The following is a 27,824-nucleotide window of genomic DNA, read 5'->3' as shown; positions in this document are numbered from 1 at the left end:
TTAAAGGGTATAGCTAGAGATTTTGGTTAAAATTCCTTTTCTCACCCTCTCAGGCATAGTTGTTAGTAGGTATACTTGGAAACTCAGTAATGATGGTTTCTTTATTAGAGTACACATATTTATTTGAATATTCTGTAAGACTATTACATAAAAAGAAAATGATAAATAAATTAAATCATGTATTAATATAGAATTGAAAAATAAAATACTTCCTATTAGTTTCTAACTTGGTTTTGGTTATGCTCATTTCAATTACAGATTAATTTATTTAATTTATTTTAAAGTATTATTTGGAATTATATTTTAAATTATTTTATTTTTTATATAAGTTTTATTTATTTATTATAAATATTTTATATATAATATTAATATTGTATATAATATACCTTATTATTATAAATAAATTTTTTCACTATTTTAAAATATATGTAAACTAACTTTAGTGAAGTGAAGTCACTCAGTCGTGTCTGACTCTTTGCGACCCCATGGACTGTAGCCTACCAGGCTTCTCTGTCCATGGGACTCTCCAGGCAAGAGTACTGGAGTGTGTTGCCAAAACTAACTTTAAAATAATCTGTTTGATAACTCTTTGCCCTGATGAACTGCTATTGTATGCTCTATGTTATTTATTGGTTATTGTATATAGAGGGCGGTTTTATTCACCTACTTAGAATCCTGATTCTGTTTTCTGGAAAGATAAGGTATAAGAGGAATGTTTATAAACAAACATTGACTCTCAGCCTATAGAGACAACATTCTTGCATAAGATATAGTGTTGACATCTAATATAAATTCAAAAGTGTGTCAGTAGGAGGAATGTGCTATTGTCAAATAAGCAGATCCTAGAATCTTATACTTGGAATTAATTTGAATAATGCACATAGCCTAGTCATTCTTCTCATGGTTGCAAAAAACTTGTCTGTATAGCCCCAGATACTTTTGGCTTGGAATAGTCCTAGAATGTGGTTATGATTGTTTAAATATAGTGTATTTATTCTCAAATTCCCAGCATTTTATTATAAATTTTTCAGTTGAAAGACTTGATGACAAACACCCACATGCCTACCATCTAGAGTGTACAGTTAAGCACTTGTATTTGCATATCACACATCTATTCATCCTTTCATGCCTCTATTAAACCATAAATTCATTTTATTTTTGATGCATTTTGAAATTGCCAAATGCAGTACACTTCATTTGTAAACATTTCTGTATACATATAAGCTAGCTAGAGTTCAATATTTGCTCATGGTTCTTTTTTTTTTTAATGTTGGCAATGTACATACAGTGCCATAAATACACTTGATGCATTTTGACAACTGTGTACACCTATGTAACTAAAACTACTCAATAGTTGTAGAACATTACCATTAGCTCAGAAAGCTTCCTTGTGACCCTTCATAGTCAATCTGCAGCTCTCCTCCCCTACACCCTGAGGTAATAGCTGTTCTGTTTTTTTTCACCATATGGTAGTTCTTCCTGTTCTAGAAATTCATGTGAATGGAATCCTAAGTTTTGTACTCTTTTTGTGTAAGGTTTCTTTTATTCTGTTTCATTCATGTTTTTGTGTGTATCAGTAATTTTTTTTTTAATCTCTAAGAAGAATCTCCTTGTCTTGACCATTCCCCTACTGATGGTCATATGGACTCTATCCAGTTAGGGGTGATTATGAATAAAGCTGCTATGGACATTTGTATAAAAGTCTTTTTGTGGAGACATCTATTCATTTCTGGTGGATACTCTGGACTAAAATTCCTAGCAGAGTTCTACTTGTCTCACATTTTCTCTAGCACGTGGTATAGCCAGTTTTTTAATTTTATTCATTTTTTGGCATTCATAAAGGTATCTTGCAAGATTTAACTTGCACTATCTTGATGACTACTGATCAAGTACAGTTTCCTGGGCTTATTGGCCATTCATAAATTTTCCTTTGTGAAATTATGAAGTATCTTATACATTGCCTTTTATTATGAGTAATAGGAGTTCTTTACATATTTATTTTTTAAAAATAGTTTCTCCCCGCCTATTACTTGCCTATTCATTCTTAATGGTATCTTAATGAGCAGAAGTTTTCAATTTTTGTAAAATCTATTTTCTCTCTCTTTTTTTCTTTCTAGTTATTACTTTCTGTCTCTAGTTTAGAAACCTTTGTTCAATCATAAGTCACAAAGATTTCATTTCATATATTTTCCTAGAAATTTTACATTTTTTGGTATTACTTTATATCTACAACTTATTTTTAATTTGTTGTTGTATATATCATGAAGTAAGGTTGAGAGTTTTTCTTTGCTTGTTTGTGTTCCAGAAAGATATCTGCCACTCCAAATTTGTTTCTATTTTTCAAGTTCACTTTGGATACTCCATGTTCTTTGTGTGCTCATATATGTTTTAGAATTAGCTTATTTTTTTTAATTTTTAAAATGCGTGGTAGGATTATGATCACAATTGCATTCAATGTGTAAATCATTGGGGAGAATTGGCATGTAACAATGTTAAGTCTTCTAATTCCTGAACATGGTGAAGTTAGTATATTTATTCACTTATTAAGATTTTCTTTATTTTTTTTTTGCAATAGGAAATTTTTATCATAGAGATCATGTATACCTATTGTTAAGTTTCTTCAACAATATTTTTTTGTGTTTACACTGTTATAGTCATATTGTTCATTACTAATTACATTTCTAATTGTTTTCTATTATAAAAATTATTTAAAATATTTATCTAGTATCCCACAGCTTTCGTTCACCTATTAGTTTTAGGATTTTTTTTAAAACAGCATCATCTATGTGTATGTCATGAGCATAAAATATAAGAGTTTTACTTTTTTTTGTTTTATCCTTTATGTTTTTCCTTTCTTCCTTTATATTAGTATATTAAACTAGATAGGACCCACCAAACAATGTTAAACAGAGCTAGTGAGAGTGGTCATCCTTTTCTTGGTCCCTGTATCAGGATGAAAGGATTTAATATTTCATCAGTGCATGTAATATGAACTTTTTTCTTAGATATATTTATAAGGTTTGGAAAATGTCTGTACATTCCTAAGTATGGTAGATGACAGTGGTCAACATTTCATCTTAAACCAACAAGTCATTTCTGGATAAAACCCAGATAATCGTGATATATTATTTTTTTTTTTTTCTAAATTTTTTCAAAGAGTCCTACATCTGTATTCATAAGGGACATTTCTTCTGTGTCTTTTACAGGTTAAATATTGGGGTTATGATTACTTCATTAAACAAATTAGGAAGTGATTCTTTTTCTTCTGTTTCTAAGAGTTTGTATAAGACTGGTATTTGTTTGTTTCCTTCCTTTTTTGCTTAAATATTTGATTGAATTTACCAGTGAAAAAATATAAATCTAAGTGTATTTTTTTTGCAGAGGGAGTTATTATTTAAGAATTCAAATACTTTAATAGAGGACTATTCATATTTTCTTGTGTTAGTTGTTGAATGATACAGCTTCAAAAAATTTGTCCTTTTGTTCTGAATTGTTAAATATGTTCTAATAAAGCAATTCTTAATATTCCCTGATCCTTTTAACATCTGTAAGCTTTTATAGTAATGTTACTTCATTCATTCCTGTCACTGGTAATTTTAGTCTCTTTTTTGTTTGTTGATAGGATTAGGTAGGAGTTTAACAATTTTGTTGACTTTTTTTTAAGTTTCTAACCTTTGACTACCTTGATTGTCTTTCAGTGAGATATTTCACCTGGCCTAATCTACATTTTCCTTCTATTTCTTTTTTTTTTTAAATTGAGACATAACTGACATACAGTATTATATTAGCTTATCTTACAACATATTTATTCAACATTTGTATACATTGCAAAATGGTTACTACAGCAAGTCTAGTTACTGTCTGTCACTTTACAAAGTTAACACAAAATTATTGAATATATTCCCCAATCTGTACATTATATCCTCATGACTTACTTATTTTATAACTGGAAGTTTGTTCTTCTCAATCCCCGTCAATCATTTCACCTTCCTCTTAACTCTCCTCTTCCTCTGGCAACCTCAAATCTCTTCTCTGTTTTGTTCTGTTTGCTTTTTTGTTTTGTTTTTTGGATCGCAAATAAAAGTGAAGTCATTGTGGTATTTGTCTTTCTCTACTGACTTATTTCACTTAGCCTAATACCCTCAAGGTCCCTCCATGTTATTCCAAATAGCAAGATTCTGTACTTTTTATAGCTGAGTAGTATACCATTATGCATGTGTGAGATGAGGATGTGTATTTCATAGTTTCTTTATCCATTCATCTATTGAAGGACACTTAGGGTTTTCATATTTTGGCTACTGTAAATAATGCTACAATGAACATGAAAGTGCATAAATCTTTTTGAGTTAATGTTTATATTTTCCCTTTAGATAGATACCCAGTAGTGGGATTGCTGGATCACATGGAAGCTCTATTTTTAATTTTTTGAGTAATCTCCATACTGTCTTCCATAGTGGCTGGACCAGTTTACATTCTCACTAAGAGTGTACAGGAGTTATTTTTCTCTACCTCCTCACCAACACTTGCGATTTCTAGTTCTCTTTCTGATAATGACCATCCTGACAAGTGTAAGGTGATACGTCTTTGTGGTTTTGATTTGCATTTCTCTGATGTTGAGTGATATCAAGCATCTTTTCCTATGCCTGTTGGCAAATCGTATGTCTTCTTTGGAAAAATGTTTGCTGAGAACCTCTGCCTATTTTATTTTTTTAAATTCAACTGCATGTTTTTTGTTTTTTTTTTAACTGTTGTTATTGAGCTATATGAGCTCTTTTTATATTTTGGAAAGTAGCTCTTTTTCATTTATATCATTTTCATATATCTTCTCCAATTCTGCCAATTGCCTAATTGTTTTGATTGTTTTGATGACAGTTTTCTTCACTATGTAAAAACTTTTTTATTTGTTTATTTTTCTTGTCTTTGTCAAAGAAGACAGATCTAAAAAAATATATTGTTTAGAATGATGTCAGACAACATGCTGCTTATGTTTTCTTCTAGGAGTTTCACGGTTTTGAATCCTTTATATATATTTTTATTTGTTTTTGGCCATGTAGGGTCTTCATTGCTGGACAGGCTTTTCTCTGGTTGCAGTGAGCAAGAATTAGTTGTGATGCTAGGGCTTCTCACTGTGTAGTGGCTTCTCTTGTTGTGGAGTAGGGGCCCTGGAGCACATGAGCTTCAGTATTTGCCACATGTGGGCTCAGTAATTGTGGCTCCCAAGTTCTAGAGCACAGGCTTATTAGCCTGGCACACAGGCTTACTTGTTCCATGGCATTTAATTTTGTATACTGCAACTATACTAAATTTGTTTATTACTACTAATAGTTTTTGGTAGCATCTTTAGAATTTTCTATATATAGTATCTGCAAATAGTGATAGTTTTATTTCTTCCCTTCCAGTTTGGATGTGTTTTATTTCTTTTCCTTGTGTGATTACTGTTATTAGGATTTCCAAACCCAGGTCTCCTGCATTGCAGACAGATGCTTGACCATCTGAGCTACTAGGGAAGCCCAACATAATGCTTGAATCCCTGGAATAAATCATGCTTGATCTTGGTGTATGATTCGTTTAAAGTATTGGTAAATTCAGTTTGCCAATATTTTGTTGAGGATTATTTTACATCTATATTTATTAGGGATATTGACCTTTAGGTTTCCTTTTTGTGGTGTCCTTGTCTGGTTTTGGTGTCAGGGTAATGCTGGTCTCATAAAATAAGCTTCAAAGATTTCTCTGCCATATAATTTTTTGGAAGAGTTTCAGAAGAATAACTATTAAAAATTTACCTGTGAAGTAATCTGATCCTGGATTTTTGTCTGTTGAGAGGTTTTTGACTACTGTTACTATCTGGTACTTTGATTGGTTGATTCAGATTTTCTATTTTTTCATGAACCAGTCTTGAAAGATTGTAAATTTCTAAAGATTTATACATTTCTTCTAGTTTTTCAAATTTGTTGGTATATAATTGCTCCTAATAGTATCATAATTCTTTGTATTTTTGTGCTAATAGTTATAATTTCTCATCTTTTATTTCTGATTTTATTTGAGCCTTCTCTCTTGTTTTTGAAGAAAGAATTTTTAGTTCAGGTAATGGTCTCTGTTATTTTTCTATTTCCTTGATTTCTATAAATGTCTTTAATATATTCTTCCATGTATTTATTTTGGCTTTTCTTTTTTTAAATTTTCCTCTTCTTTTTCCTCTTCCTAAAATGAAATATTGCTTGTGTCATAAAATAGGATGTTGCCATGTTGTATGTAAATACACAAATCATAAAACTAGATCATAACATTAAAAAAATATTATTTTGACCCATTTCAGCGGGTCACTGTGGAATTCCGGAGCTTATTGTGAATGGTCAAGTCATTGGAGAAAACTATGGATACAGAGACACAGTTGTTTATCAATGTAATCCTGGTTTCCGGTTGATTGGTTCTTCAGTAAGAATATGTCAACAAGATCACAATTGGTCTGGTCAACTTCCAGCCTGTGTGCGTAAGTAAGCATAGCAAAAGTAGTCAAAGACCTCTGTTCAGTTCTCATGTAATTATCAGTATTTTTTTCTTAGGTAAGGTAAATGATTAAATAGATACACACATGTGTATGCATGTGTATTTAAAGAACTAAGTTCTCACAATGCATTTTTTATACTGACATGCTAGTCTTTAAAGTAAGGTATGTTCAGAAGTATAAAAAACCATTCACTATGAAAGTAGAAGACATATTAGAATGTCTGTCATTATTCTTTTGGATTTGGAACAATTTTTTAATTGTTTTAATAAAAGATCTCACTAGTTCAGCAAATATTCATCTTATCTTTTTAGTTAATTAAGATGTGAATTTACACATGAAGGATAAAATGAATTTTAAAATATTCTAGTACTTTTTCTTTCTCTCACTGAATACCCAGTACACAGAAGTACACAGTATTTCACGTCACAATTTATCCTATTTTGGATTGAAAAGTAAATTATCCATATATTTCTTATTTTTTCTCCTGGTAATATCCACCAGCAATCACTGATATTTGTATTAAAATCAGTGTTAGGAAATGAAGATAAACACTGTAAACATGTTATAGTTTTAACACTATAGGATTAAATAATAGAGATTTTGGAGTCTTCAGAGAAATAATTCATGAGGCTTTTAGTATGAGTTCACATATTGATAAATTCTATCATTGTCAACCTCATATCCAATCAACAGGATTTTATTGGAGTTCTAGTTTAATGGAAACTACATTAGTGTGTTATGATTTAATAAGATAATAGAGCATACAGTTATCAAAATTGCTTCTCTGTGGTGTGTGTGCACGTGATAACAGACTATCTAATGATTTAAAGACAGAAATCATATGCTGGATCTTTACCAGGTTTTTTTGCCTTTCATTATATAAAGAAAGTGAAGTCACTCAGTCGTGTCCGACTCTTTGCAACCCCATGGACTGTAGACTGCCAAGCTTCTCCATCCATGGGATTTTTCCAGGCAAGAATACTGGACTGGGTTGTCATTTCCTTCTCCAGGGGAATCTTCCCGACCCAGGAATCAAACCTGGGTCTCCTGAATTGCAGGCAGACTTTTTACTGTCTGAGCCACCTGGAAATCCCCTCATTATATAAAAGCGTAGCCAGCTAACACCACTACTTTTCTTGCTGAATAATTGAGACTATAAATGAAAATTGGCCCTTGAGGTAAAACAAGCACAAGTTTCTCTATTAATAATTTTAAACAGGAATAAGATGCAGTTACACTTTCAAATGAAAGGTTGACATTAACAATACAGCAGAAAATTAATTGCTGTTGGGTCATTTCGAAAGTATTAAAAGTGACTGTCATCTTTCACTGTGCCCAATTATGAAGCAGTATTACTGGAGTTGCTATGATTAATTAGTGAGATAATGCAATAAAACAGTTCATAGAAATACAATATGTTTGGGAAAACCAAGCACTAAATAAATTCTAAAAAAGAGCTTTAACATTAAAATGATCTCAATAGTTCATCTAATTGATGTCATTATTTCAAAACAAAACTGATAGGTTATTAATTATCAATAGTGAAGAAAATATACCAGTAAGGTAGTTTGGTTTAGGGAATGTTAATATTGGTATCTCAATATGTTAAAAATTCTAATACAGCATAAGACATCATTTTTATTGCAGCCATATTAAGCTATTCTTGAAGCACACTTTTGTTTATCCATTAATCATAAAAATGATTTCATAAATAATATAAGAAATGATTTCAAAATTAAATACAAAAAATTGCCTTCATTTATCTTCAATTGTTAAACTCAACTAGAAAAAGAAAATTGATTCAGTTTTATTCCTTTTTGCCATTAACTAGTGATGTGAACTTCAATTATAGCCAAATGTCTTTGAATTTCAGTATTCTTCACTAAAAAGAAATAGAATGAAAAGTTATCATGGAACTTTCAATATGTATGCACCACTTGCATACCATTACCAGAATTACAAATAATTGTCTTCTTACTAACATAATATTGTAATGATTCTATTATATTGGACCATTTTGGCTTTCTAAATTGTTCCTTTGCATTAGTAAAATTAAGTATTTTTTCCTACAAAAGTGGCCTTCTTTCCACATTCTTTGAGGTGATTAAGTGTAATTTTCATTTAATAATTGATCAATTATTCTATTCTGTGTCCCTCCCAACCCGACCCCATTGCTATTAGCTGTGAGCTGTGGTCACCCTGGTAGTCCAATTTATGGAAGAGCAAGTGGAAATGGATTCAATTTTAATGATGTGGTAACATTCTCCTGCAATATTGGGTATCTCATGCAAGGGCCAACAAAGGCCCAGTGCCAGGCCAACAGACAGTGGAGCCATCCTCCACCAGTGTGCAAAGGTAAAAATCTAACTGTATTGCAGCTGAGAGCATGGTAATAATATGTCTGTGTAAACACAGATGGTAATATTTGAAACAATTTGGGCAAAACAGTAGAAATTAATAAAACAAATATTTAATATTGATGTCATCTCATTACTAATGCTTTCCTTTTGCTTATTTTTTAACTTTTTTAGAAGTTATAAAACTGGTAAACGTTTCAGTTGCTAAACTGTGTTATCTTGTACCTGTTCTATAGCTGTATATAAAGTCATTTCGCTCATTTTTACTTCCAGTTGGCTTCATAATTAATGGATCTTATCTTCTCAGTTTGTTTTTTCACATTTTTAAACATTGTGAAGTATAGTTAATTTATAATGTTATATTGTAAAATTTTGTTGGAGTATAGTTGATTTACAATGTTATGTTAGTTTCAGCTGTTATATCTATCTATCTATACATACATATATATCTTTTTTAGATTCTTTTCCCATATAGGTCATTACACAGTATTGAGTAGAGTTAGGTCTTTATTAGTTATCTAGGTTATATATGGTACTGTGTATATATCAATCCCAATCTCCCAATTTATCTCCTCCATTCCTCCTAGTAACCATAAGTTCATTTTCTACATCTGTGACTCTGTTTCTATTTTCTAAATCTTTCTCTGTCTGATTTACTTTACTCAGTATGACAATCTTCATATTTTTGGAAAAACAATGTTTAAGGTTTAAATTACCATGATACCTGTGTTAGGGGTTTATTTATTGCTGTCTCTGTGGAAACATAGAGAATCATTTGTATTTTTTCTGTTTGCAAAGAAGTATGATATATTTCATATTGTCAGATAAAATACAACTAAATTATCATTTTCCTCCATTTTCTATAACCATAGCTTGAAAGATATCATTCTTTTTTTAATGTATCATTCTTTATAAATCTGTATTCAGTATATTTACAGAGTTGCTGTTGTTCAAAATAGTTTTGCAAAGAAGCTCTCCTGTTTCCAATATTTTCAGCCATATATCCATAGTTCTTTATGTTAATTTTCTTCTTTGAATATTTGTTTTGTTTGATTAAATTTACCTTTGAAACTGTTTCTAATGAAAATTTATATATTATTCCAAATATATATTTCAAAAATGTGTCATTTGTTTAGTGGTCAACTGTTCTGATCCTGGAATTCCAGCCAATTCCAAAAGAGAAAGTAAAATAGAACATGGGAATTTCACCTATGGCACTGTGGTATTCTATGACTGCAATCCTGGATATTTCTTATTTGGATCTTCAGTTCTGATATGTCAACCAAATGGGCAATGGGACAAACCTCTACCAGAATGTATCAGTAAGTAGATAATGTGAACTCTTCCTTGAGAAAATGCCCTGAAACCAACATGTATATTTATTGTCTTTATGAAATATTTAGAGCTGTGTATCAGAGGAAAGTGTACTGATTGTAATTTTTTATTGTTTTGAAAGTGCCCTTCCTATGTTCTACCAGTTCAGTGTCCAGGTGCCATCTATATTAATATTAATATGATTAATATTTCTCTATTATTCCTTTATTTTGAACCTTCATGGAATAGACAGAATATTAAAGGCAGATATATTTCATATTCTGTGACATTGCCATTCCATGAGAGGCAATTATATTTTTATTTTGTTTTGTACTACTATTTCAAATTTCATTTACAGCAAAATGAGTCAATATAAATAGCCACTAGGGCTGCAAAATGCTTGAGAAAATTAGAGTGTTACTTAAAACTCATTGACTTTAAATATACAGGCACATGCATCTATGAAATGTTAGTATACAGTGTCTTTAAGGTAGTCAGAATATGAGTACGTTTTGTTATATGTTGTTTTGGACCTGTAGAATATAAATTAAAAAAAAACTATAGCATTTTTGCATATAATTAACATGAATAGTGAGAAAATAATTTAACAGAAATAAATAAAAAGTATGCGAAGACAGAGAAATGAATCCTAGGCATTCAACTTACTGATAGGGCTCAGTTACATTTGCTTCTCAGAGTTGATGAATATTGGACATGATAGGAAAGAAACAATCATTGTCCAAGTAATTTTTGGTTATACGAAATTGCTAAATTACAAAATCATTTTATGATTGTTTTATTTAGAGGTACTTTATGTACATGCAGTTTTTTAAACAGTTGTGGCATCATTTATGTACTCATTCATCAACAAAGAAAAACTTATACAGTGCCTATCTAATTTCATATTCTAAGCAGATAATTAAATCAATTGTTGATCCCTTGTTTAAAATGTATTTGATTTCTTTTTGTAGACTAGTTAGTGTAATGGTTTAAGTAATTCACTTATCCTTGTGTGACTACAACATGAAAGTTAAAAATCTTTTGTAGGACCTGTAAACAAGAACTTCTTCAGATTTTCGTAGCTCTCATATACTTTTTACCTTTTCCTTAGTTTCTATAGCACTCCCTGGTAGTGTGCTATTTGCTCAGGGGTTTTATTAAGTTTATATCTCCTTGTGTGCTATTTAATACTCGTCATATTTAATAATCTAGTCATAAAAGGGAACACATAGTAAGTTCCCAAGCTACTTCTAACTTATGGAGAATTCTCAGTGTTTTAACATCTGATTCTGCTCAATTTAGCTGTATTTTGGTTGATAAGCCTCTTGAGTATTTTCGTTTTACAGGATGATTTATTTATTAATGGTCAAGAGTAGAATTTAGACTATATATGCATACTCTGAATCGTGTGCCACAGATCCATCTTCCATCCTTCTCCTTTACCCTCAAAGTTTTTCCCTTTTAATTTCTGTTTCGCATTTTGAATTTTATATGAAATCCTATAACCTTATTTAGCCAATCCATACCACTTCTCTCCCTATCTTTCACATCCTTATCTAGACTCATGAATGCTTCCAATCCATGTACATGTGTATATAAACAAACACCCATCACCCACACACATACAGGCATACTGACTCAATCATTTAAGCTTACTTACAGTGTTCCTGTTAAATTCATACTCAAGGTGAATGGGTTAACAGAATAACTCCTGTAACTTCAACTTTCATATAAATGTTTGATTTTCAGAGGATGTATATAGTGGAGCAGATAATTCTGATTCATTAATATTTCAAAAAAGTTGGTGCAGGTTGTTCGATAGGAGATATAAAAAAATTTTATATTCAATAATTATGTATTGTAGTGATTGACTGTGGACACCCTGGCGTTCCTCCTAATGCAGTCCTGTCTGGTGAGAAGTATACCTTTGGGTCTACTGTTCACTATTCCTGCACAGGAAAGCGTACACTTCTGGGCCAGTCATCAAGGACTTGCCAATTAAATGGCCATTGGAGTGGATCACAACCTCATTGTTCAGGTACCACTAGGAAAATTGGACGGTGCTTATTAGAAATTACATTATTAGTATTATGATTGGGGCTATTTTATTAGTAGTATTATGATTGGGGCTTCCCGGGTGGCTCAGTGGTAAAGAACCCACCTGCTAGTGCAGGAGATGCTGGCGATGCGGGTTCAATCCCTGGGTCAGGAAGATTCCCTGGAGAAAGAAATGGCAACCGAGTCTAGTATTCTTGCCTGAAAAATTTCATGGACGGGGAGGCTGGTGGGCTACAGTCCATGGGGTCGCAAAGAGCTGGACAGGACTTAGCAACTGAGCTTGAACACAAAGCAAGCTAAAGAGATACATTTCTCTTTTAAAAATATCACGAGGGAAGCTATAATATTATTTTTACATTTATCAGAATTCTTAAGGTAATTTAGAATTTACAACACGAATTGTACTGATCTTATATATGAAAAATTACAGGTGTAAGTTTTGAACTGTGTTGTATTGAACATAAGTGGTTTTAGAATGCTACTTTCTGTGAAATGCTTTTATCCATTAGAATAGCAAATCACTTAGGCTTTAGCAATTCCATTTTAGCAGATATAAAATATAATTTTCCCCAGAAGGTAATATTATGTCCATGATTTCCTGTAAGATTTCAGTTCTTTGTAACTGAACTTTGTAAGCAATTGATTATTTAATAGCATGATTTTAAAATAAAGTACTAAATGTTTTAAATTAAACTAAGCCAACAAGTTTTATGAGAGACATTTATCTATCATAATTTGATTTGCTATTAAAGCAACAGAAAACTCCTGCGTCTCTATAATCCCAATAGCATTTTCTTAGAATATGTAAACATTAAATCTATTTTTAATAATTTTTTCACAAAGTAAGCATTTGATAAATATTATCTAAGGTCTTTAAGGTACTATTTTTCTTCAATAATTGTTATTTCAGTTTTAGAGCTGTGATGTTACCCTACTTGATACTATTCATTCTATTTTTACCTATCTGTCAGATATTAGTGTTTATTTTTCTGCCTATTCTTTTTATTTACATATTTCTTTTTATGTTATTTTATATCTGTGGAGATCATATGATGACTTATTAGGAATTCTTTCACATTATTCTTCTTTTAGAGGTAAAAGGTGTGAAATAGTTCATTAATTTCAGATCTTCCTTGTAATTATGGTTAAATCCTATGAAGTCACTGCCTGGGACTTCAAATTTGATCTATAAATTATGAAAACTATCAGTTAATTTACTCACTCAGATAACTGATAATACACATAAACCCACAAGCGTTTTCTCTGTCACACACACACACACAAGCTACTACTTAGTTGTAGAATAAAGTGTGTATACATATATTTAAAAGTGAAATAGTGTCCTTAAATCTTTATGTGGTTATTAATATTGCAACATATGATGATAAGAAAGTATTAGGAAAGATTCCAGATACACAGAGCATGTCAAAATTGGCATCTAGGTAGACAGAAAGCACTTTCAATGACTATACATAAAACTTTGTCTCTCTGTTTGTCTGTCTCTCTCTGTCTTTTCTGTATCTGTCTTATTGAATACTAATGTCATGGCAACTTTAATTAGACATAGTTAAGAAATGAGAAAGGGACTGAGCAAACCCGAAACACTATAGTCAAGAGAAACACGCTATCATGAGCAAAATCCTTCTTAACAACTTAAGTCAGAGTTTCTAGTCTTTGTTTATAATTCATTTTTGTACTTTTATGTGTAAAAAGTATGGAGTTTTTTCATCTTTGGTCAATAGTCATTAGTAGAGAAGATTAAATGGTGTAAGTTTAGACTAGAAATATTATACTTTAATATTTACATTTTCCAGCACATCACATTTCTGTTTTAACAGAAACTGATTTTAATTCAGAGAAGAAATGATGAAAATTGCCAAATCCACGTTCTAAATTTTAACTGTATGAACCCACTGTCATTTGAGCCCAAAGAATAGTCAATTATGAATTTTCCATTACCTTGGTTAAGAACTAGATTCAGGAAATACTAATGAAAGGTCTTCAACTTATTAGATGTCTCTAAATATCACTGATATGGAAAATAACACAATGCTCCACAACTATTTTCTTTTTCCTTTAGGCTTTTTCTTATGACTGGAGTCAAATGGAAAATATGAATTATGATTTTACCCAGTCAACTTACCATATTAAAGCACAACATGAACAAAAAAAATGCCCACAGGATTGATGGACTAAATCATGAATTTAGTAAATGTTTATTCAATTAAATTAACTTGAACTGTACTGAATTGCAGGTGATGCTACTGGTACATGTGGGGATCCAGGTACTCCTGGTCACGGTTCTAGACAGGAAAGTGATTTCAGAACCAAGAGTTCTGTACGCTTTGCCTGTGATACTGGTTATATCCTTCATGGTTCAGAAGAAAGAACATGTTTACCCAATGGCAGTTGGACTGGAAGGCAGCCAGAATGCAAAGGTAAAGTCAAGTAGAAACTAATAACACTGAGAGTGCTGGAATTTGATGTGAATCAAATTCAACTGTGTGCTGCTAAGTGAAATTACTCTTTCCAGTACTCTCTGTCTTCAACCATGGAATACAAGTAGCATTATTCCAGTTTTACCAACACTATCCTATAAAATAAATATGACAGGTAATAATTATTAATTTAGTAGAAGTATGTCTCAAGTGTTATTTATATACAAACATTATTCACATCACAGCAGATATCAGTATTGGAAAAGCTAAAGAGATATTTATCCCCCATCACAGTGTTCTGTATTGTTGACAGCACTAGGAAAAAATTAGGTTGTTCTTACATCAACACATTACCTCAATATGTTTTAGTTTTCAAGTTTGTAGAAATGGTAAAATATAGAAAGATGTCTAAGTATACATGATGTTTCTCATTTATGGATGTTGCTAATAACCAGAACAGAGGAACCTGGTGGGCTACAGTCCATGGGGTCGCAAAGAGTCAGACGCAATTGAGCAACTAAGCACAGCACAGCACAGAATTGTTCTGATTGATTCAGAGTTAACATGATCAAATCTTTACATTATTGACTAGAAATGGAAATGTTGCAGGATAATTATCCTTATAATTTAAATTGCTCTTTTTTTAGATTATTTTAGGGCAAAAGCTAAACTTGTGAAGATATTTAGGAAACTTGATGTTGTACCAAATGTATCGGTTTTATAAATAGAAAACAATTCCCAGTGGAACCTTCTTAACAGTTTTTTAATTGACTATATTTCAGAAACTTTTTATTATGTTTAAAACTATATCTATATTCTAGGACAGGCAGTCATCCTTTTTTAACTGGACTGAGTTTAATAATGTTGAGAGAATTACAACTTTCTGTTATAGGTTGGAGAACAAAGTTGTTGAACAGAAGACACTAAGTACACTGTCTTCACTTCATTTCTCAAGCTTATTTACCAAAGGCAAAGTCTTTATAATGATGTTGCACATTATGTGGGTGATATCTAAGTCAGCCTTTTGTTCAGCTGTACTGCAAAATATTTTTAGATGAAATGCAACCCAGTGCTAACCTTGTTTTGTTAATATACACATTATAGATAAAACAGAAGTAGAAGTTGTAGCAAATATAACAGAATTAATACTTTTCTCATAAAATGAAGCTCATGAAAATCACTTAGTAAAACAGATTCTAGTAAATGGATAGAAAGAAGAAATTAACAGAAAATACAAAAGAACAAAAAAAATGCAGTTATAGAAGAAATTCTACATAAGTACTAATCAGAAAATTATGGTTAAACATCAGAGCATCATTTTTCATCTGTTTTAATATGAAATTGTAGTGTATGTGTAGCAAAACTAGAACTTCAAAGTATTTCGAGAGCCTTTTTATTACATTTTAGATTAATTTGATAAAATGCATGTATATTGTTAGCTTTGACCTATTAACTCCATTTTTGAGAATTTTGTTCCTAAAGAAAATAAAAATATTAAAGAGAACACACTATCATAAAGATGTATTACTTTTATTTCAAACATTATAACTACCAAAAACAGGAACCAATCTGACAACACTAGCAAAAATATTACATAGGCAATTGTATATTTACATAATGTAATAGTGAAAATATTAGAATAAGCCATGGAGCAGTATGAGAAAATGTATCATACAAAGCTTAATTGAAAAATAAGATTCAAAAGTATGCAATCTATTAAAATCATGGGAAATGATAGTCACTTGAGAGAAAAAAATAAAAGTCAATATAATAAAAATGACAATATTACAGAGAGGTGAAATTTGTAGTATTTTTATTCTCTTTATTCCAAGTGTTTTGTAGTGCTGTATTACTTTAGTAATTGAAAACCTTTCTGAGAATGCAATAGATAAAATGAAAATATCAAATGAATATGATAAAATATCTTAATAAATAGAAAAGTGCAGATTTAAAGAGTGTAACATTCTTTGACGAACTGACAAGTATTTTAAAAATAATGGGACATGGTATTGGAGGAGATGTGTGAAAAGAAGCAAACTTTCACACCAGTGATACAAATGTGTATTGTTATATATTGTTATATATATTATTATATATATTATATATTGTTCTGATAATTTGGATAACTGTATATACTTAAAATATTTTTTAGAGCTTAAAATTATCCAGAAATTCCACTTTTAGAAATTTATCTTAAAAATAGGATCAACGTACATAGTTGTATATATACGCTAGAGTATATTATAACCAAAAATGTTAGAGAAACTAAACTAAATTGAATTTCATGTTTATCAGCAGGAGATTGGTTAGTAGATCCTGAATACACACAGAATGAAAAAGTATCCCATTACTAACCTTTATGAAAGATGCCCTAATTGTTATTTGCAAACTGTTTGTTTCCTGTATACCCACAAATATATAGCACTGCTACAAATGACAGACAAAATTAAGTATTTAAGATGTAGCAAGGGATATATGTAGTACTTTCTGAAATTATAGTCATACTTCATATTCATACAAATAGCCTTAAAATTTGTAAAGTCTTAGGAAGTTTTCTTATACTACAACAAAATTAGATATTGCAATTGACATAGGCTTCTTTTTTAATGTATTTAAAAAATTCACTTATGCCATTGATGGCAAGTACTTAAATATAATACGGAATAATCATATAAGGCATTTATGTTTGTGACTCCTATTTAGGATGCATTGAAAACTTAATGAAGGTCAATCCTACTTTGTTTTATTCAGTTTATTTTTGCACACTTTGGTCCAGAAATAGAGATTATAAAGTTTTAATGTAAACCAGTTATATAAAAACAAACATGATGCTTATAATATTTAAGTGTATATTTTATGTTTGTTTTCTAACAAATATAATTGTAGTAAATCTTTGTTGCTTCTCATTACATATCTTCCAATTTTACATGAGTAGCTTTTTAGGCAGAGACTCTTAAAATCCTTCTTTGAAAGATTTTGTATTACCCAAAAGCAATACTCAAGTAATTATGTGCAAAGTTTTTACCAAAATGACTAACAAAAAACATAAAAAACAGCTATTCTATGATTTGTATCCCAGTAAGTAAACTAATAAAATAAATATAAATTCATCTTGAATTTTAACTCCTTATAAAACAGACTTCAATGCTTAGAGGATTTTTATAGCTTCTTTGGATAATTTGAAACAATCATTTATCCCTTAACTGTTCGTGAGAGGATTCCTGAATGCACTATTTTTATATATACTCTTGACCATTTTGTTTTATAGCTGTACAGTGTGGTAACCCTGGGACAACAGCCAATGGAAAAGTCTTTCGGATTGATGGCACAACATTTTCTAGTTCAGTCATTTATTCCTGCGTGGAGGGATATATCCTTTCTGGACCTTCAGTTAGGCAGTGCACAGCCAATGGAACATGGTCTGGAACTTTGCCTAACTGTACAAGTAAGTTTCTTGTCAATATTTTGAAATATCACTAGATGTATGAAAAGTTGTCATATAAACATGTATGTCTGTGTTTTGTATTATAATTAATCAAACCAGGCAAGAGTTTAAATATTTATGGGTGGTTCAGACCATAAGGAATCTGCCTGCAATGCAGGAGACCTGGGTTCAATCCCTGGGTTGGGAAGATCCCAAGGAGAAGGGAATGGCAACCCACTCCAGTATTCTTGCCTGAAGGACTCCATGGACAAAGGAACCTGGTGGGCTCTAGTCCATAGGGTGGCAAAGAGTCAGACACGACTGAGCTGCTAACTCTTTCACTGTCACATTAAAAATGATAGTAGTGTTATGGTCGCGTGTATACTAGTGAGTTTAAGATTCAGCTTCCAAGGTATTATATAGGCAGAGAAAAGAGGGATCACAGAAAATAAGTGTTATTAAATATAATTTTACAGTATATTAAAAATAGAGATGAATTATCCCCTATAATCAAGACTAAATACACAACATTCAAGACTAAAAATAGAATGAAATTTTATTTTGCCAATCTCATACATATTAATTGTTAACTTTTTTTAAAAAGCAGACTGATTATTTATGGGTTCTTGCACTGTTTAGGGAAATCTTAGTGGCAGATTTGCCCTCTTGAGATGTAAAAAACTTATGGCATTCTAGTGATTCAGCATCATAAAGAAATTACCCACTTGATAGATTTTTTAATGTACTTAAAATTCCTATATATAAATTAATGCTTACCTATGGAAAAAATAGAATTTACTTAACCAACAATAATCTATCCATTGGAAAATCATGGCTGCTTATATTAATTAAGAGGAACTGCAGCAGCATCATATAAATCATGAAATTTTTGAAAGAAGAGCTATTTTATGTATGTTCAGAGACTCACTCAAGGAGTTATGAGAAGTTGCTAAAGTCTTTGAATGAACAGATTATACTTTTGAAATAGAGGCCTTCATTAAAAATAGTTTGTGAATATCAAAATAAATGAGCATAAGTAAAATTTGTAAATGAGGAGCATGCTGCTTCCAGGATTCAAAAAGATGTTGGTGTTGAGAAGGTCAATAGTTCTTGATGGTGTCAGTAGTGGATCCACTCTTGGCTGATCTAGTAATTTCCAGAAATATATAAGATAGACCTTGTACTGTGTGTGAGTCAATGATCCATCCCCTGCCACTTTTTTTTCTTTAGCTCCTTTGTGAGAATTTGTACTTCCTGAATAAATGACTGAAAACAATCTATTCTTAGGAGGATGCCATCAAAGTAATGCCATGTTGTATTTGTGATTCTGGAGAAAGTTGGTTGTATTAATAGTTAATATCTTGCTTGAAAACTGTGTGATGACAAGGCTGTTGAGATACTGTGTGACTGTTTTGTCTCTTGAAAGGTGAGGACAAACTATGGCTCAAAGTTTGTTGAAATAAGCACTATTAGAATAATCAGCCAAATCTGCAGTAGCAAAATATTTTCCAGTTATTGATTTGAGTCAGTAATGAGTAATATTCCTGGCCTTGTGTCAGTACCAGATACTGTTAAATCTCATCTTTGGGAGTAGTTCTTTATTTAACTTTGGACAGTTTGGTCATGGCTTAATCAGTTTTTCTCCTAGGTCTCCAAAGATCTCTGTGAATGTGTGTCCTCTCTTGTACTCCATCTCATAAAGTTCCCTTTTGTCCATTCCTGTCCAATCCATCTTTAGAACTCAGGGAATCCACTTGGCTCTGCATGGGGTCCTTCTTCCTGTGCCTGCTGAAAAAATCTCTTTGGGTAGTAAGATGAGGCAGTCATAGCACTTATCTCATTTGTTTCCTGTCACTCGAGGATTACTGTGCTTTGCTGCCTGATGAAAGTTGTATTTTTTTTTTTTTTGGAGGGGGGTAGGTTTGAGGAGTTGTTTTAAAACAACTTCCTTGTTTTTCTATTTTGAAGGAAAGAAGGTCTCCCACTTTCTTTGAAAATGTTTCATTTTTGTAAAACTGAACAATTTAACAATTAACAAATATGCTTTACTCTTTTCATACTATAGGGCTTCCCTGGTGTCTCAGATGGTAAAGAATCTGCCTGCAATGCACATGACATGAGTTCAATCCCTGGGTTGGGAAGATCCCCTGGACAAATAGGCTTTGTTGTTTTCATACTATACCACCCTACCTGAACCTTTAAAACTCTTACCCAGTACCCTTGAAATATTAGCTCAAATGGCACATTTGGAAAAAACCCTTCTTAGGGCACCTCTTCCTCATATCCCTTTTGGCTAAAACTGATCTCTCTCTACACTATTTAACTCTTCTATGGCAATTACTTATACCACTAAACTATAAACTTCAAAGGGCAACAGGAATCAGGGCTGTTTTATCTCATTGACCCTCTAGCACATGATATGTAAATTGAGTAAACAGTTGTTAACGGACTCAAATATCTCATATGAGCTTTCTTCTAGCTATTAGTACATATGACTTAACCATTCCACTCCATTTTAAAATACTTGTAGAAAGGGCTTGTAATTTTATACATAACATGGCACATGTTTTTGGTATATGCAAGTGTTAGTCACTCAGTCATGTCTGATTCTTTGTGACACTTTGGACTGTAGCCTACCAGGCTCCTCTGTCCAAGGAATTCTCCAGGCAAGAATACTGCAGTGGGTTGCCACGTCCTCCTCCAGGGGATCTTCCCGACCCAGAAATGAAACCCGAGTCTCCTGTATCTCCTGCATTGCAGGTAAATTCTTTACCCACCTGCTGAGTCATTAGGGAAAGTGTTTTCAATATACAGTTATGAAAAAGAATTAAATAATGAATACATTCAGAGTAAAGGAAATCTACTGAGTAACGCATTTTTTCATGTTGAGTAACAATTTCACTTATTCATGGGTAAATACCTAAGTGTTTATCCAAAGTGTTTGCCAATCTTAGTAAAGATAAACACATCCTAAATTCTTAAGACTGAAATTGCATTAAATTTTTTACTGAATCGTCTTTGTTTTGCTTAGGAAATTTTTAACCAAGTTAAAAACACTCAATCAAGACAGACTGGTAGGAAATAACATATCAAAATATAAACTCTTTTTTTGTGTAAGTCCTTTAAGGAGAAGTATTATGTTCAGTAAGACATTTCAAGCATTAGCTTTTAAATGATATATTACTGTTAAACTGAAAACTGAGAACTTTAATTGTTGATTTACTTCTTTAAATCTTTTTTGATTTAGGCAAAAAAACCTGCCAAAACCTAGTAGCAACCCAAACCAAAGGCAGAACTAAAATTATCCTTCCAAAAAGAACATAGAGAGAAGTTTCAGTGGAAATTAAAACAAATTAAACTTTTATAATTAAAGAATTTTAAATACTGAAAATGTTTCTACACAGTGATCAATTGCTTCGAACTAGAGTTTCAGAGTCTTTCTCGTTAATTTGCAATGGAAGTTGATTTAAACATATGATTGATAGAATAGTGTAACTTTAGAGCTGGAAGAGATTATGGCATAGACTCACATGCATAGTTCAGGAAACTGAGGCACCAAATCATTTAATTGACTTACTAAACTACTAACTTTGTGTGAATCTTAACAAATTGTGGAAAATTTTTTAAAAGATAAGAATATCAGACCACCTTACCTCTCTTCTGAGAAACCTGGTTGCAAGTCAAGAAGCAACAGTTAGAACTGGATATGGAACTGGTTCCGTATTGGGAAGGGAGTACATCAAGGCTGCAAATTGTCCCTCAATTTATTTAAATTATATGCTGAGTGCATCATGTGAAATGCCAGGTTGGATGACTCACAGCCTGGAATCAAGATTCTGGGAGAAATAAAAACAACCTCAAATATACAGATGACACTACTCAAATGGCAGAAAGTGAAGAGGAACTAAAGAGACTCTTGATGAGGCTGAAAGAGGAGAGTGAAAAAGCTGGTTTAAAATTCAACATTCAAAAAACTAAAATCATGGCATCCAGTCCCAATACTTCATGGCAAATAGATGGGGAAAATGTGTAAATGGAAACAGATTTTATATTCTTGGGCTCCAAAATCACTGTGGATTTTGGTGCAGCCACAAAAGTATAAGACGCTTCCTTCTTGGGAGAAAACCTATGGTAAACACAGATAATGTATTAAAAATCCTGGGATATCACTTTGCTGACGAAGGGCCATCTAGACAAAGCTTTGGTTTTACAGTAATCATGTACAGATGTGAGAGTTGGACCATAAAGATGGCCGAAGAATTGATGCATCTGAATTCTGGTGCTGCAGAAGACTCTTGAGAGTCCCTTGGACAGCAAGGAGATCATACCAGTCAATCCTAAAGGAAATCAATCTGAATATTGCCTATAAGTCCTGGTGCTGAAACTGAAGCTTCAATACTTGGCCACCTGATGCAAAGAGCTGACTCAGTGGAAAAGACCATGATGCTGGAAAGACTGAGGGCAGGAGAAGAAGGGGGTGACAGGGGAGGAGATGGTTGGATGGCATTACCAACTCAATGTACATGAATTTGAGCAAACTCCGAGAGACAGTAAAGTACAGGGAATCCTGGAGTGCTACATTCCATTGAGTCACAAAGTCAGACATGAATTAGTGACTAAACAACAACTACTGACAGAGCTCACCACTGAGCAATAATTTCTACCACATAAGTGGAGAAAATTTCCCACTGAATTAATTTTTAAATTTCTTAGAAATAAATGAAACTATAAGTTCAAATAAAATATATTTTTCCCAAGTTTTGAATTAATATAATTATCTTTTGAGGCCATTTTTTATAGTATCTATATACAAGGATATAAATATGAATTGAATTAAACTATGTATGAAAAAAATTTAAAGTATTGGACTAAATTTCTAAACCACATTCCTGATTCCGATTTTTGGAAAACTCACCTAAGCAAAACAAAACTTTCCTTTTTTCCTTTTCATTCAAATTGTTATTATATTTATGCATAAATAAAAATGTAATTCAGTGTTTACCATTTGTTAGCATTTATGTTGTTGGAAGAGAGTGTTGGCTGTGACCAGTGCATTCTCTTGGCAAAACTCTTAGCCTTTACCCTGCTTCATTTTGTACTCCAAAGCCAAACTAGCCTGTTACTCCAGGTATCTCTTAACTTCCTACTTTTTCCTACAATGCAAAAAAGCAAAATGACTGTCTGAGGAGGCCTTAAAATAGCTGTGAAAAGAAGAAAAGCAAAAAGCAAAGGAAAAAAGGAAAGATATACCCATTTGAATACAGAGTTCCAAAGAATAGCAAGGAGAGATAAGAAAGACTTCTTCACTGATCAGTGCAAAGAAATAGAGGGAAAAAATAGAGTAGGAAAGACTAGAGATCTCTTCAAAAAAATTAGAGATACCAAGGTCATCATGCAAAGATGAGCTCAATAAAGGACAGAAATGGTATGGACCTAACAGAAGCAGAAGATATTAAGAAGAGGTGGCAAGAATACACAGAATAACTGTACAAAAAAGATCTTCATGACCCAGATAACCATGATGGTGTGATCACTCACCTAGAGCCAGACATCCTGGAATGTGAAGTCAAGTGGACCTTAGGAAGCATCACTAAGAACAAAGCTAGTGGAGGTGATGGAATTCCAGATGAGCTATTTCAAATCCTAAAAGACGATTCTGTCCAAGTACTGAACTCAATATGCCAGCAAATTTGGAAAACTCAGCAGTGGCCACAGGACTGTAAAAGGTCAGTTTTCTTTCCAATCCCAGAGAAAGGCAATACCAAAGACTACTCAAACTACCACACAGTTGCACTCATGTCGCACAGAGTCGGACACGACTGAAGTGACTTAGCAGCAGCAGCAGCAGCACACACTAGCAAAATAATGCTCAAAATTCTCCAAGCCAGGCTTCAACAATATGTGAACGGTGAACTTCCAGATGTTCAAGCTGGCTTTAGAAAAAGCAGAGGAACCAGATATCAAATTGCCAACATTCACTGGATCATCGAAAAAGCAAGAGAGTTCCAGAAAAACATCTATTTCTGCTTTGTTGACTATGCCAAAGCCTTTGCCTGTGTGGATCACATAAAATGTAGAAAATTCTTCAACAGATGGGAATACCAGACCACCTGATCTGCCTCTTGAGAAATCTGTATGCAGGTCAGGAAGCAACAGTTAGAACTGGACATGGAACAACAGTCTGGTTCCAAATAGGAAAAGGAGTACGTCAAGGCTGCATATTGTCACCCTGCTTATTTAACTTATATGCAGAGTATATCATGAGAAACGCTGGGCTGGATGAATCACAAGCAAGAATCAGGATTGCTGGGAGAAATATCAATAACCTCAGATATGCAGATGACACCACCCTTATGGCAGAAAGTGAAGAAGAACTAAAGAGCCTCTTGATGAAAGTGAAAGAGGAGAATGAAAACATTGGCTTAAAGCTCAACATTTAGAAAACTAAGATCATGACATCTGGTCCCATCACTTCATGGCAAATAGATGGAGAAACAGTGAAAACAGTGGCAGACTTTATTTTTCTGGGCTCCAAAATCACTGCAGATGGTGACTGCAGCCATGAAATTAAAAGACACTTGCTCCTTTGAAGGAAAGTTATGACCATCCTAGACAGCATATTAAAAAGCAGAGACATTTCTTTGCCAACAAAGGTCCATCTAGTCAAGGCTATGGTTTTTCCAGTAGTCATGTATGGATATGAGAGTTGGACTATAAAGAAAGCTGAGCACCGAAGAATTGATGCTTTGAACTGTGGTGTTGGAGAAGACTCTTGAGAGTTCCTTGGACTGCAAGGAAATCCAACCAATCCATCCTAAAGGAAATTAGTCCTGAATGTTCATTGGCAGGACTGATGTTGAAGCTGAAACTCCAGTACTTTGGCCACCTGATACAAAGAACTGACTCATTTAAAAAGACCCTGGTGCTGGGAAAGATTGAAGGCAGGAGGAAAAGGGGATGACAGAGGATGAAACGTTTGGATGGCATATCCGATTCAATGGACATGAGTTTGAGTAAACTCCAGAAGTTGGTGATGGACAGGGAGGCCTAGCATGCTGCAGTCCATGTGTTCACAAAGAGTTGGACACAACTGAGCTACTGAACTGAACTGAACTTGGCATTCCAGTCCCCTCTGATGAAAAGGATATCTTTTTTTGATGTTAATTCTATAAGGTCTTGTAGGTCATCATAGAACTGTTCAGCTTCAGCTTCTTTGGCATTAGTGCTTGGAGCATAGATTTGGATTACTGTGATATTGAATGGTTTGCCTTGGAAATGAACAGAGATCATTCTGTCATTTTGAGATTGCACCCAAGTACTGCATTTCAGACTCTTCTGTTGACTAGGAGGGCTGCTTCTTTTCTTCTAAGGGATTCTTGCCATTATAATAGATTTAATACTTATCTGAATTAAATTCGCACATTCTGGTCCATTTTAGTTCACTGATTCCTGAAATGTCATTGTTCACTCTTGCCATCTCCCGTTTGACCACTTCCAATTCACCTTGATTCATAGACCTAACATTCCAGGTTCCTATGCAGTATTGTTCTTTACAGCTTTGGACTTTACTTCCATCACCAGTCACGTCCACAACTGGGCATTGTTTTCACTTTGACTCCATCTCTTCATTCTTTCTGGAGTTATTTCTCCACTCTTCTCCAGTAGCATACTTGGCACCTACCAACCTGGGGAGATCATCTTTCGGTGTCATATCTTTTGCCTTTTCATACTGTTCATGGGGTTCTCAAGACAAGAATACTGAAGTGGTTTGCCATTCCTTTCTCCAGTGGACCACAGTTTGTCAGAGCTTTCTGCCATGACCCATCCATCTTGGATGACCCTACATGGCATGGCTCATAGTTTCATTGAGTTAAACAAGGCTGTGATCTTTGTGATCAGTTTGGTTAGTTTTCTGTGATTGTGATTTTCATTCTATCTGTCCTATGATGGGTAAGAGGCTTGTGGATGCTTCCTGCTGGGAGGGACTGGCTGTGCTGGAATCATGCTTAGTAAATCTTTAATCCAGTTTTCTCTTGATGGGTGGGGCTCTGTTTCCTCCCTGTATTTTGTCCTGAGGCCAAACTATGGTAGGGATAATGGCCATAATGGACATCCTTCAAAAAGACTTATGCCAGCATACCTTGGCTCCTAGGACTTTTTACCTCAATGGTTTAGTGGTTTTCTGTACTTTAATTTAAGTCTGAATTTTGCAATAAGGAGTTCATGATCTGAGCCATAGTCAGCTCCCAGTCTTGTTTTTGCTGACCGTATAGAGCTTCTACATCTTCAGCTGTAAAGAATATAATCAGTCTGATTTCATATTGACCATCTGGTGATGTCCATGTGTAGAGTTGTCGCTTGTGTTGTTGGAAGAGAGTATTTGTCTCCAGAAGAGGGCTAACCTTCAGTGCTGTGCTCTCACTTAGGGGTGATTTTGCTTCCCGGGGGACATTTGGCAGTGTCTGGACATATATTTGACTGTCATAGTGTGAGTGAGTGGCATGTGCTATTGGTATCTAATAAGTAGAGATCAATGTTAAACATTCCCAATGCATAAAAAGCGGCCAAGAGGGATTGGTTTGGAATGTCAATAGTGCCAAAGTTAATATGAAGAAAGCTTACCTTACTGAGATACAAAAAAGGGAAACTGACTTCTGAATTAGGAGATTGTATAGAATCAGAAGTGTTACCATGGAGATAGCTTGACCACCTTTCTGGAACTTCACTGTGCTAGAGTAGAACTCTGTTCTTGACTTGAAACCCAGCAAACCACATGTGTCATAATGCCCAAGTAAACATATCCATTGCTGCTTTGTGGCCAGTGGGAAAATAGCTCAACTATCAGTCACATGGGTTTGATTACATGAATCATGTTGCATGTATATCCATGCAAGGGAATGTCATGTCATTAAAAACAAGTCACATGGATCTATATGTATAACCATGCAAATATGTTCATTAGATACTGAGTAAAAAATAATTTGTGTTATATTGATATTCTATTTAAAAATGCAGATTTATAATGCTCATTTAAGAAGCTAAAGGAGAAAGTAGGTTTGAAGTGGCATAGATTGACTAGAAATACCACAGTTATGTTTTATATTGGCTATAAAGGTTTATACTTAGATGTATCATAAATAATATCAAATGGGCATCAATTACATGATAGAAACTATTGAGAAAAGTTCCCACAAAACCAAATTCAAACCTTTCAGTTTACGTATTTTTGAGAATCTGAGTTATTTAATCATTCCTTACATATTCATTTACTCTTCAAACAAGTATTTATTTAATCTCTTATGAGTCATGCACTAGACTAGGCTTAGATAATTCTAAAGGAAATAGACAAAATAACTGTCTCCATGAGGTTTACTGTGGTGTGAGTGTGTGGATGAGTGCACGTGCATACACTCATGCTGTGTGCATAAAGGATTCTGGTGACCTTAGAAGAGATTTTCTTGCATTAAATCACAGCAACCTGCTGTTATGCACTAATGTCTCTGAATTTTAGGGTACAGTCCTAAAAAAAAAAACAAAAAAAAAAACCTAAAAGCCTCTTTTTGTTGCTGAAAACAAGCTGGTGGTGAATGAATTGACTTGTGGAGCAGGTGCTATGTACAAAGATTGTTGCTGTTGGAAACTGCCTCTTTGACTGGCCTTTGCTTCATTATGAAGCCACCAGACAAATCCTTCTGAAGCTGTTGTTATCAGGCATTCCATTCGTG

General features: G+C 33.2%; 1 protein-coding gene across 4 annotated transcripts in view; it reads left to right on the top strand.

The window, feature by feature from the left end:
- The window catches only part of CSMD3 (CUB and Sushi multiple domains 3), a 1,311,921-nt gene that overhangs the window by 1,232,217 nt on the left and 51,880 nt on the right, over positions 1-27,824 (top strand). For all 4 annotated transcript variants that reach the window (XM_081504393.1, XM_081504396.1, XM_081504395.1 and 1 more), the window contains 6 exons: positions 6,317-6,490; positions 8,690-8,863; positions 10,002-10,187; positions 12,044-12,217; positions 14,493-14,675; positions 17,944-18,120. In XM_081504393.1, coding sequence (XP_081360519.1) covers positions 6,317-6,490; positions 8,690-8,863; positions 10,002-10,187; positions 12,044-12,217; positions 14,493-14,675; positions 17,944-18,120 — 1,068 coding nt within the window. The remainder of the gene's footprint in view (positions 1-6,316; positions 6,491-8,689; positions 8,864-10,001; positions 10,188-12,043; positions 12,218-14,492; positions 14,676-17,943; positions 18,121-27,824) is intronic.

This window comes from Giraffa tippelskirchi, chromosome 6, assembly GCF_054371585.1.
Source record: "Giraffa tippelskirchi isolate mGirTip1 chromosome 6, T2T-mGirTip1v1.2.pri, whole genome shotgun sequence".
In the NCBI taxonomy this organism is placed as follows: Eukaryota; Metazoa; Chordata; class Mammalia; order Artiodactyla; family Giraffidae; genus Giraffa; species Giraffa tippelskirchi.
This window is presented reverse-complemented; position numbering and strand designations above follow the sequence as displayed.